Consider the following 12,439-nt stretch of genomic DNA (forward strand, 5'->3'; position numbering starts at 1 on the left):
ATTTCAATTTGTATTCTGTCAAATCCCGGAACCTTGCTCTTTGCCTGTGACTTCAGTGAAATTTGGACTTCTTTCTTCAGTATCACTGGTTCTTGATCATATGCTACCTTTTGAAGTAGTTGAACATTGATCATTTCTTTTTGGTACAATGACTCTGCGTATTCTTCCCATCTTCTTTTGATGCTTTCTGCATTGTTCAATATTTTGCCATGGAATCCTTCAATATTGTGAGTCGAGGCTTACATTTTTCTTCAGTTCGTTTAACTTTTGGTTTTCTGACTCCAGGTCTTTGCACATTTCATTGTAATACTTGATTTTGTCTTCTGGAGTTGCCCTTTGAAATTTTCTGTTCAGCTCTTATACCTCTTCATTTCTTCAATTTACTTTAGCGTCTCTATGCTAGAGAATAAGTTTCGCAGCCTCTTTTGACGTTCATTTTGGTCTTTTCCTTATTTCCGGTCTTCTAATAACTTTTTGCTTTCCTCCCGTATGATGTTCTTGATGTCATCCCACAACTCGTCTCGCCTTCAGTCATTAGCATCTAATCTATCAAATCTATCTTCAGTTGATTTCTAAATTCATGTGGAATATGCTCAAGGTAAAATTTTGGCTTTCATGGACTTGTTTTCATTTTATTCCACTTCAGCCTGAACTTGCACATGAGCAATTGATGGTCTGTTCCACAGTCTGCACCTGGTCTTTATGTGCTATGGAATATGTTCTGACTCATAGCAACCTGTATAGGGTTCCGAGGCTGTAAATCTTTTGGGAGCAGAAAGCCTCATCTTTCTCCCACAGAACAGCTGGGCAGTTTCAAACTGCTGACCTTGAGGTTAGCAGCCTGACTCATAACCACTGCACTAGCAGAGCTCCTTGAAGAAGTTGGTAGATTTCTTCAATTTCATCATCGATGGCTTTAGTGGTTGGTGTGTAAATTTGAATAATAGTGGTATTAACTTATCTTCATCTAGGAGTATAGATATTATCGTATCACAGACAGCATTGTACTTCAAGATAGATCTTGAAATGCTCTTTTTAATGATGATTGTGACACCATTATTCTTAGATTTGTCATCTCTGCATAGTAACCATGTGATTATCAGATTTTAAAATGACCAATACCACTTACCAATCCATTTCAGCACATGTCTAGGATGGAGTCCTTGTGTGGCACTGTGGGATAGGCACTGGACTGCAAGGTCAGTTTGAACCACAGTCTTACCAGCCAATTCTCATAAACCCTAGACAGGGTCACTATGAGTTGACCCTGAACAATAACAATGCCTAGGATATCGATGTTTATTTATTCAATTTGATTTTTGACAAATTCCAAATTTCCTAGATTCATACTTCATAATTCTATGTCCAATTGTTAACGGGTGTTTACAGCTGCTTGTCCTTATTTTGAGTTGTGCCCCGAAAGCTGTACTCCATTCACATCATCATGGTCAGCTTTATCTTGAGGAGGCAGGTCTACCCTAGTCGTATTTTGAGTGGCTTCCAACTTGAGGAGCTCGTTTTCTAGCACTATATATGACAATATTCTGGTGCTCTATATGTTTCAATATTCAATAATCTGGTGCTGACAGTTTTCCACTGCTATTTATAAGGTTTGCAGTGACTACATTTTCAGAATTAGTCTTTCTCTCCTTCTTCCTAGTCTGTCTTAATCTGAAGTCTCAACTGAAACCTGTCCACCATGGGTGGCCCTACTGGTATTTAAAATACCAGTGGCATAGCTTCTGGAATCACAGTAACCTGCAAACCTCCACAGTACAACAAAGTGACAGATGAGTGGTGGGGCAAAAAACAAAGGACTCCTTACTCATATATAAGCAAGGATAAGGAAATAAAGCCAACATGCTAATTTTAAAATGTAACAAGTATTAAGAGTCAGACTCCTTTTGCTGAAGTGTACTTGTCTTAATTACTTATTCAGAGGAGCTGCACAGAGCTATCAGTAGATGAGAAAATAAGCCTTTTACTGTGGTGACATGTTTTAGTTTTTATTTCTTTGAAAGAAACTCACATGTTGAATGGTAGTGGTATAATGTAGCAATTTAAAAGAATTGAGTGTATCTTGTAAATTAATATTAATACTGTTTCCTTTGTCCCTCTTTTGTTTTATTTTTTCTTATTCTTCTTCCAAAAGGCTTTTGAAATATTTGAGGCATTAAAAAATATTAGTCTGAAATAACACCATCTGATTATTTCACACTGCCACTTATTCCCCGAGGGCACCAAACACTTTCTAAAATACTGACCCTGGGGGGACAATATCATAGAGCAATGATAACAAAAAGCTCACTTTCTAACTAGACCACTCAAGTGTGGGGGAAAATCATTCTAGCAAAGGAGAGGGCTGTGACATATGTTAAGAGGACCTAGCAAGCCATTGTGAGCTGGAAATCAAGAGAGCCAGGAAGGAAGTAATGAAGTTGTCTCTAATTTGCTCTGAGTAAGTCGGATCCCATGCAGAAGTTTCAAGGGTAATTTTTGCAGGGTATGACTTACATTTTAGAAGAATTTGTTTAGCTGTTTATTGAGAAGATAATACAGAGCAAATGGTGGGGTTGTGGAGAGTGGAAGTAGAGAGATCACCAGTTAATAAGCTGGTAGTTCAGACCAAGATGGTAACAGAAAAATTGAGTGGAAGTGGTTGGCTTTTAGTTATGTTTGGGTGGCAAGACCCAAAATTTGGCTGATGGAGTTGAAGTAGTATGGAACAAAAAGGAATAAGCAAAACTCCAACTTCATTTGCCAGAGGAATTAAAAAAGTAGAATTGCCTTTAACTGACTTGGCAAAAATATGTATCACATTTTGGGAAGTTCAGTTCAGGTTTGGGCATGTTATATTTGAGATACAGCCATCATTCGTCTGTCAGTTTGCCATACTGTGATGGGTTGTATGTAGCTGTGATGCTGAGAGCTATGCTCCCAATATTTCTAATAAGAGCAGGGCCACCCATCATGGACAGGTCTCAGTAGAGTTTTCAGAATAAGACAGACTAGGAAGAAGGAGAGCCAGAACACTTCTGAAAAAAACTGGCCACTAAAAATCTTATAACTAGCAACAGAACATACTGTTACATAGTGCCAAACAGATGAGCTCCTCAGGTTGGAAGGCACTCAAGATATGACTGAGGATGATCTGCCTCCTCAAAGTAGAGTCAACCTTAGTGACATGGATGGAGCAAAACTTTCAGGACCTTCATTTGCTGATGTGGCGAGACTCAAAATGAGAAGAAACCATTGCAAACAGCCGTTAATAGTTGGAACATGAAATGTACAATGTATGAATTTAGAAAAATTGAAAGCCATCAAAAATGAGATGAAACATATAAAGATTGCTATCATAGGCATTAGTGAGTTGAAAAAGGAGTTCTGGTAGTGAAGTGGTGACGAGTTGGGTTGCTAACTTCAAGGTCAGCAGTTCAAAACTACCAGCCATCCCATGGGAAGAAAAATGAGGTTTTCTGCTCATGTAAAGATTTACAGCCTCAGAAACCCTAAACAGAGTCGCTATGAGTCGGAACTGACTCCACAGCACATAACCACCACCACCTCCAGTGATCTGAAAAAGGAGCCTTGGTAACTTAGTGGATTATGAGCTGGGCTGCTAACTGCAATGTCACTGGTTCAAACCCACCAGCTGTTCCTCAGAAACCCTATACAGGGTTATGACTCACAGTTAACCTATGTAGGGTTTCAGAGGCTGTAAATCTTTATGGGAGCAGAAAGCCTCATCTTTCTCCCTTGGCCCATATGGTAAATTCAAACTGCTGACCTTATAACCCAACTTGCAACTCACTAAGCTACCAGAACTCCTTCTACTGTGTCTTATAGGGTTGAATTGACTCTAGAACACATAAGTTGGCAAATATGAGTCTAGAGTTCTGGGAAAGAGTCTGACTGCAGAAATAATTTTGGTGTTTTTCAGCTTTGTTCTTTCTTAAACCCTGCAACCAGGCATGATCATTGATGAATGTAGGCAGAGAAAAGGTGCAAGGATTGTGCCTGGAGCACTGTAACATTACTTGTTGGAGTTGAAATGCTTCAGAAAAATTGGAGTATATTGAGAAGGAGTGAAACCAGGATAAAGTGTTTCAAGGAGATATCACCTGCTTCCAATGTTGTTGACAGATTAAATGACTCAATGAGAAGTGACCATTGGAATTTCACAAAGTGTACTGGAAAGGGGCACAAAAACATAATTGCAATTAATTTCAGAGAAAATAGGAGAATTTGAATCAGCTAGTAATCCCTTGGTAGCACACATGCTGTTGTGGAAACTATTCATCTGTAATGTAATAGAAAGGAAGGCAGAGTACATGAAGAAAAGATGAGAGGATATATTAGGGCGAATTATGGAAGTTCCTTTCTAGCTGATTCATTTTATTTAGAAGTTAGAAAATAAGATTATCAGCTCAGCAGGGAATAGGAAGGAAGCCATAGGGAATTGGTGTTGGAGGTTTGCAGAGAAAGTAGCTGCTAACTGAAAGAGTGACAGTTCAAGTTTACCCAAATGTACCTCAGAAGAAAGACCTGGAAATCTACTTTCCAACATTTTGCCATTGAAACCCATATGGAACACAGTTCTACTCTGACACACAGATGGGGTTACCGCAAGTCAACATCAACTTGAGAGTAACTGGTTTTTAGTATATAGAATTTTTCATAGAGTTTTGTTAATAGGGGAGTTGAGAAAACCAAGAGGTGGAAAGGGACATGAGATCAAGTCGGGCTTATTAAATGGTGAGTGTAATTGTGAAATAATAGCATGTTTGTATGTTGATGAAATAGCTCAGTAAAGAACAAGAAATTGTTGTCTAAATATGAACGGGCTTCAGAAAAATCTATTAAAAAAAAGAATAAAAAGATCAGGGAATTTCCCCACAAATTTCATATTTGTGTAGTTAGAAGACATTTGTGTTTCATAAGTACACGTAACATAAGAGGGGTTGGCCTTGAGAGTGTGGAAACTATTCAACTATAATGTAATAGGAGGCAGAGTGTATGGGTAAAAGATGAAGAGATATGTTAGGGGGATTTATGGAGGTTCCTTTCGAACTTCTTCATTTTATTTAGACTTTAGAACATAAGATTATCAGTTCAGAATAGGAAATGGGAAGAAAGTCATTAGGGAATCAACTGGTATGTAGAGAAAAAGTATAAGATTTAATTCATGTTTAAGAGACAATGGATAATAATATGGTTTAGGAGCAAGGTTTCTCAGGCTTGGCTTTATTGACACTTTGGGCCAGATACTTCTGTTGTATGAAGCTGTCCTATACTTTTTAGGATGTTTAGTGTATCCCTGAGTACCCATGAAATGGCAGTATACCTTCTTTTACAAGTCTAACCAAAAAGTTCTACAAACATAATCAGATGCACCTTTGGGACAAAAGTGCCCTAAGTTGTGAAACACTGGGCTAGGGAAAGGTATGATTGTCAGCAAGTATTAACAGCCTAGTTGAGATTCGTGGTCATGAATTTAACATGTGCTCTGTCAGCATAGTTCTGTTACATTCAGCTGCATGGGTCCAGGCACAGAATAGTCAAAAAGCTGTAACCAGGGCTGTGGTTCTGCCAGATGAGTACAATGAAGAGAGGAGAGTCAGGGAGTGGTTTTAATAGTTAATCAGTACATTGAAAGTGGATGAAAGTGAGAAAAGAGATGCTAGGATACATAGATTGTAAGTACACTTGAGGTTAAAGGATTAGTATAATAGAAATTCTAAAAGAAGTGATGTAATGTTAGGGATTTTCAAAATAATCTACTCTGTGTTGGTGTCTAGGGAGAAAATCTCAGATGGAGGAAGTACAGGATGAGCTCATCCACAGACTCACCATTGGTCGGAGTGCTGCTCAGAAGAAGTTCCATGTGCCACGGCAGAATGTGCCAGTTGTGAATATCACTTACGACTCCACGCCTGACGATGTGAAGCTATGGTTACAGTCAAAGGGCTTCAATCCTGTGTAAGTCTTCCTGGGAACAGGTTATAGTTTTTTGTGTAAAGCATGCATTGTTCTCATTTTGGTCCCTTACATGTCACAAATGGAGCTCTGGTGTGCATAATCACTGGGCCACAAGGTTGGTTTGAACCACACAATCAGCAGTTCAAACTCACCAACTGCTCCTCAGAAATCTTATACAGGATTGCTATGAGTTGGAATCGACTCAATGGAACTTAACAACTTGTCACAAATGACTCTTACAACACATAAGACTTGAGACTGCATTTTCTATATACTCAGGAAAATGACTATAGCTATTTATAGCTAAAAGAATTGGCAGAGGCAGAAATAATTATCATTCATTGGCAGCTGCAAAGATGGTGTGAGGGTCTTGTTTGACTTCCTCTGGCCTTACAAGGAGAGAAGGAGAATCAAACTCAAAACCAGCCCAAGACAGATTCCTATGAAGCGAAGGTCAGACATACCTCCACCCTACAACCTTCTCTACCCTATTCTGACACCAACCATCTCTCCCCTAGCACTCTCTACTTCACACTTGGGTTCCGTAATCCATTGCAATGACCACACAGAACTCATAAGAACACTCACGATTATGGGGTTTATTAGGGAAGTGAATAGGGTACAGTTCAAGATCAAAACCAACTCAGGCTGCAGCAGTTTTCCCATCAGGAGTGCCTCTTTTGTGCTGTACTGCAGGTGCAGACACATCACACTCTTGTCTTAGGCCTGTCAGCCATGTGGCCCCTTGACCTCTGTGCTGTTGGGGCAAGTGTCACAAAACTCTCTTAGCCAGTCAAGCCAGCCTCCTGCCCGTAGGCACTTAAATGTATTCAGTCAGTGGACCTAGAAACCCTCAGCCGCTTTGTCTCTCCAGGCCACCGCCTCTGCCACCACCTCTGCTGTCACCACTTTTCTAGGTAAGGATCCACTCATGTGCTCTCCTCTCTTCATGGTCCTGGGATTGTGTTCCTGCATCTGACATGGCTGCTCTTAAACCTAATACGATGGCCACACTAACCAACCCCAGTGTTAGAGTCATGTACACCCTATTTGCATGGACCCACAAAAACACGGTGGGAATTAAGATGTTGGCTAGAAAGCCATATCAAGGTACTTCAGGGTACCACAGTGGTCCGCTTTCTAGTTGAAGGTATCGCTCATCTTTGATCACTTAAACAAAGAGCAGCTCTGAGGCCTGGTAGCCTTCTTTCCTACTACTCAGGTTTTATTGGTAGGACTATGGCCTTTCCAGGAGTCCTGGTGTGGTGCTGTAGGATAAACACTGGACCACAAGATCAGCAGTTCTAACCCACCAGCTGCTCCTCAGAAACCCTGTACAGGGTGATTATGAGTCAGAACCAGTTTGACAGCACTTAACAACAGAAGAGTCCTGGTGTGGCGCTGTGGGTTAATGAGCCAGACTGCAAAGCCATTTGAACTACAAGATAGGCGGTTCAAGCTCACCAGCTGCTCCTCGGAAACACTATGCAGGGTCGCTAGGGGTCAGAACTGACTCGACGGCACTTCACAACAACAATAATAGCATAGCCTTCCCTTACGGGCTATAAAGCATAATATTTCCTTCTGCTGTAGAATATAATATTGCAGCCAAAAGAAAAAAAGATAACTTGACCTATCATAGATTATAACCTGAAAGAACTTTTCCTCTAATAGAGCACATTGTAAAGGCTTTATTACCTATAATCTAAAAATGTATAAACATTATATGTGTTTGGTATAGAGAACTACTTGAATATAGACATTCAAAGGACCTTAATTATAGAAGTCCTGGTGGCATGTTGGGTTAAGCACTGAACTTGCTAACTTCACAATCAGCAGTTTGCACTTACCAGCAGTTCCAAGGAAGAAAGATAAGTGAGTCTGCTTCCGTTCAGATTTATAGCTTGGAAACCCTAGAGAGCTGTTCTGCTCTATCCTAGGCAGTCATTATGAGTTAGAATCAATTCTATGTTTTTTTGGTTTTTGACATATTTTAAACTTACTTACTTAGCATCAGGGCTTTAAACTGGTCCTTGCTGGTCAGACCCCTGCTGAGAATTTGCATTTCCACCCCAGACATTCTGAATCAGAATCTATACTTTAACAAATTCCCAGGTGACACTCCTGAATACATAAGAACATAAGAGTCACCTAGAGGTCTTGTTCAAGCATGCATTCTGATTCAGTATGTTGTGGTTATTAAGTGCCATCGAGTCGTTTCCAACTCATATTGACCTTTTATAGGGTTTCTGTGGAGCGGTAGGTGTGGTTCAAACTGATCTTACTGTCTAGTGCTTATCCTACAGGGCCACACTAGAATTTCTGATTCAGTATATCTGGAATGAAAATGCAAATTTTCAACAAGAGTACAAACCAGAATGAAACAGTTGGAAGTCCTGTCCATCATAGTTAGAAAAATGATATACATTAGTTAGTCAAATGCCTAGTTATTAGAAAGTGATTGATTCCTTCTATGAAATACTAAATTTCAAGGAAGATGAATTAAGCATAATACACAATGACAATACTAAACGCAGTTTACCCCTTTCTGGTACTTTATAATCAATGATCATGTTTTGCCCCAGGCTCCTCACAATGAAATTCTTTTGTCATTGTCCTTGACAGAGCACTATGATGCCATGTAGTAAGATTTTCATTTTATGGAATGCTAGAAAAGAGCAGTTACTAGCAGAACCAGAAAACTTTCTTGCTTTTATTTTTTCTTTAAGTAATATTTTTCAATGTTACGTTTTTTCTTTTTCAGGACTGTCAATAGTCTTGGAGTATTAAATGGTGCACAACTTTTCTCTCTCAATAAAGATGAACTGCGGACAGTCTGCCCAGAAGGGGCGAGAGTCTTTAGCCAAATCACTGTACAAAAAGCTGCATTAGAGGTAAGACTTGTCAGCCTAATGCCGTGGTTTTCTGCATTGGTCAAGAGTGCAAACTGTGACTCGAGGGCTTGGGAAACAACTGTATGTGTCCATACTGGCCAATGCCCCCCTTTTACAGAGCTGAATTTAAATTTGACTCTGCTTTTGCAGTTTTTCACTGGAAATCACTAATAATCATTAGCAGGGAGATTGATTTGCAGCAAATGCTCATGCAGCAACAAGCTTGAACATATACTTTTGGACATTTAAAAAAACAGTGTACTATTTTTATTGTATGTTGCATTAACTACTTTTTTAGGCATTTTAGTCTTGGCACAATAATGGGCATTCGTTTCTGAATAAATACCTTGAAAAGCCAGAACACTTTTGCCTCTTGTTAATATTTAGTTCAGAGTTTTTAATAGGTTATAATTAGTTAAGCATGTGGGTGAGTGTCTTAGGCTTGGTTATATGCTTAAATAATTGGAGCAAACATTAGGTAAGGATTATTGAAAACTGAGAGCACTTAAGAGAAAGTCTTGCTGCCTGTATGAAAGCAAGGGAACAAATGTTTTCTAGATTGGATATACTTAAGCTTCCAAAATTCTGCTTTACTTAAAATGAGCTGAAGAAAATGAGTAGTTCCACGTTGTTATATCTCACAGGTCTTAATTTCATGAAAATTATACTGGCACCTAATAAAAGGTACAGAATTTGGAGTAAAATTGGCACACAATTCATTTTTACTGGCATATAATATAAATACAACAATTCAATAATCCAGACTACAATAGTGTGTATAGCCCTGTAGCCATTCTCAACTTCCCTTAGAAGTTTTTCCCAAACCATTTCTTTTGGGAATTTAAGTCCTAGTGTGATGCTCTACAATCAACACTAGACTGCAAACCACAAGCTCAGCAGTTCAAAACCACCAGTTGCTTATTAGAAACCCTACACAGAGTCACTTTGAGTCTAAATCACTTAACAACAACAGTCATAGGGTTTAGAGCATGTGGCTCTGTAGGATATGCACTGGACTGTGAACCACGAGGTCAGTGGTTTGAGCCCACCAAACACTCCATAGGCAAAAGATGAGGATTTCTGTTCCAGCAAAGATACAGCCCCAGAAATGCTATACAGGGTTGCCATGTGTTGGAACTGACTCAGTGGCACTTAACAGCAATAAATGGAACCTTAGAGTTTGCTGTGTGAAATATATATAAGGATTGCATCTTTTCTAAAGTAGTTTTGTTACTGTGATGCATTCTAACTATACTGGGAATGTGTAAATTACTTTTAAGGGTATGATTGAAAATTCCATACTTTTTTCCAATTATTTTTTTCAGTCCAGTACTATCTTTGTCATTTGCCTTCAGCACCGTTTTATCAGTGTCTCTTATTGCCTTTACCTCTTGAGTAAATAAAGCATTTCTCAGCAAATTTCCCACCTCACCTTTCTCTTGGATCCAGCTCCGTCTTTTAGTTGAATCCTCTGAGATCTCAGAGACATCCATAGATGATAGTGGAACAAGGCTGGTACAGAAGGATTCTATGTAGGGATGGGAAAGGAGAAAAACCAGCCTGACGTTGGAGGTCAGAACTAGATGGTGGGAAACTTGGCATGCTCCCAGCCCATTCTGTTCGGTCCCAATTTAAAATCTAAAGGGAGATGAGAATCATGCTTGCGCTCAACCAGGGTTCTCTGATAATTTACTAATTTACTGAGTTGAATGTATACACATCCTTTTTCTCCCGGGATCCAGAGCATTCCTCATATATTAATGATTTGTAGCTATCACATTCAAGTGAAAGATGTGGGGGGCTGAATTGCTTTGAGACACTTTATAAATGAAAAAGTTATTAATGTGACATGTTAGTAAAGCCCAGGAGCATTACTTATATGAGGGGCAGCCTTCAGTTTTTCCCAAGAGATCTAAAAGAAACACACAAAGGACTTTTCCCATGAGCTATTTCATTACACAACCTTCAGCCTACACAAACCATTAACCATCTTGTCTGAATCATATTTATTTTTCAGGATAACAATGGCAGCTCCGAGTTGCAAGAAATTATGCGAAGACGACAAGAAAAAATCAGTGCTGCTGCTAGTGATTCAGGAGTGGAATCTTTTGATGAGGGAAGCAGTCACTAATTTGTTTGTTTGTTATTAAACTTCATTATTCTTGGCATTATTCCAACGTGCTTTGTTTTAAGAAGCCATGAAGGGAATGTCAGATTTTTAATTTCTTGATATAGTTAATTTATCACCATAAAGAAACAATGCAAACCTGAGTAAGCAGATCATTTCCTTTGGGCCCACCCATTATTTTTATTAAAACTGAAAATTTTTAAACTGAATTTACAGACCTTGAGATATATTTTGCCTATTTTCACCAAGGTGAATTTTTCTTTACTGGATTAATTATTTCATCCAGATCTCAATGTATAATCAGGAATTTTTTGACAATGGTGAGTTTATTTATTATGACACAGCATAGATATTGCCCATGATTTAAAATCTAAGCAATTTCGATTGGGGCTGTCATACAGTGATTGTCATTTCATTTGTAGCTCACTTTAGGCTAGACTCTTCCTTCTCAGGTTTTTTCTTTGGCACGCTCACTGATAGAATATTTAGACTTATTTAAAGTTCTTAATGCCAACAGTTTGAAAAATTAAAATATTTGAATGAACTGTAAGTACAAGGTCTTTTACATGCAAATATAAACGTATAGAGCATTCCCAAGATATTTTATTTATCATGGCTCTGTTGATCATATTCTTTGTATAGATTGTATTTTGATTTTGTTTATATTCTGCTTATTATGTATACTGCGTTCTTATATATGAGAAAGCACAAGTAGAGAAGGTGTCATAGTCACTCAAAAGCTGTCCAAGAAAGTAGCCTTTGTCAATGTGCTTTATAGTATTTTGCCTACTGAAGGTCTCAGTTCTGACTGTTGATATAAACAGTTAAAAAGAAATAGGGGCCATTTTATGTGTAATCTGTGTCAAGTTTTTCTTGTATAAGAAACAATTAATTTACACACATTTTAATCCTGTGAAAGATTATAGATAAAGAAAAGAAGGATATGTAACCATCAGCAAATGTTATTTTTGAAAACACAATTTTGTCATTAAATGTTGTATTATTTCACATATATAAAACAGATGTTATGTAAGAATGTTGTATATTTTAACATAAATCCACTTAGGGAGATTGCCTAGATTCATTAATTTTCATAGTGCCTTTTTCACATGAGTCAGCTGGAAAGTCCGCAATAAACAGTATTTGCTGTATGTTAATAAATAGTTTCTGTTTCTTTGATAAAAAAGCTTTTTGCTATTAGGAGTGGGAACCACAGTTGGCTGGAATGGAAGAAACAGAGTTCCACTTGTTTTTGTTTTCAGAGTAGTTTTCTAGTCTGTTTCTAAATGAACAAAATAGTCCAGAATGCTTTCTTTCTTTCCACCTCTCTTGTTTCTCTTCTTCCCATCTCTCTTATTTCATCATCTTTTCTTTTTGCTGTCTAACTAGTTGATCACAGTAGTAAAAACCTACGAGAGTAACTCAAATATTATCCGCA

General features: G+C 38.4%; 1 protein-coding gene across 1 annotated transcript in view; it reads left to right on the forward strand.

The window, feature by feature from the left end:
- Positions 1-12,158, forward strand: part of EPS8 (epidermal growth factor receptor pathway substrate 8) — a 285,097-nt gene extending 272,939 nt beyond the window's left edge. Inside the window, exons 19-21 of the mRNA XM_006866026.1 lie at positions 5,799-5,979; positions 8,744-8,873; positions 10,891-12,158. Coding sequence (XP_006866088.1) covers positions 5,799-5,979; positions 8,744-8,873; positions 10,891-11,004 — 425 coding nt within the window. The 3' untranslated portion in view covers positions 11,005-12,158. The remainder of the gene's footprint in view (positions 1-5,798; positions 5,980-8,743; positions 8,874-10,890) is intronic.
- The last annotated feature ends 281 nt before the right edge of the window (positions 12,159-12,439 follow it).

The sequence above is a fragment of the Chrysochloris asiatica genome, unplaced genomic scaffold (genome assembly GCF_000296735.1).
Source record: "Chrysochloris asiatica unplaced genomic scaffold, ChrAsi1.0 scaffold00086, whole genome shotgun sequence".
NCBI lineage: Eukaryota > Metazoa > Chordata > Mammalia > Afrosoricida > Chrysochloridae > Chrysochloris > Chrysochloris asiatica.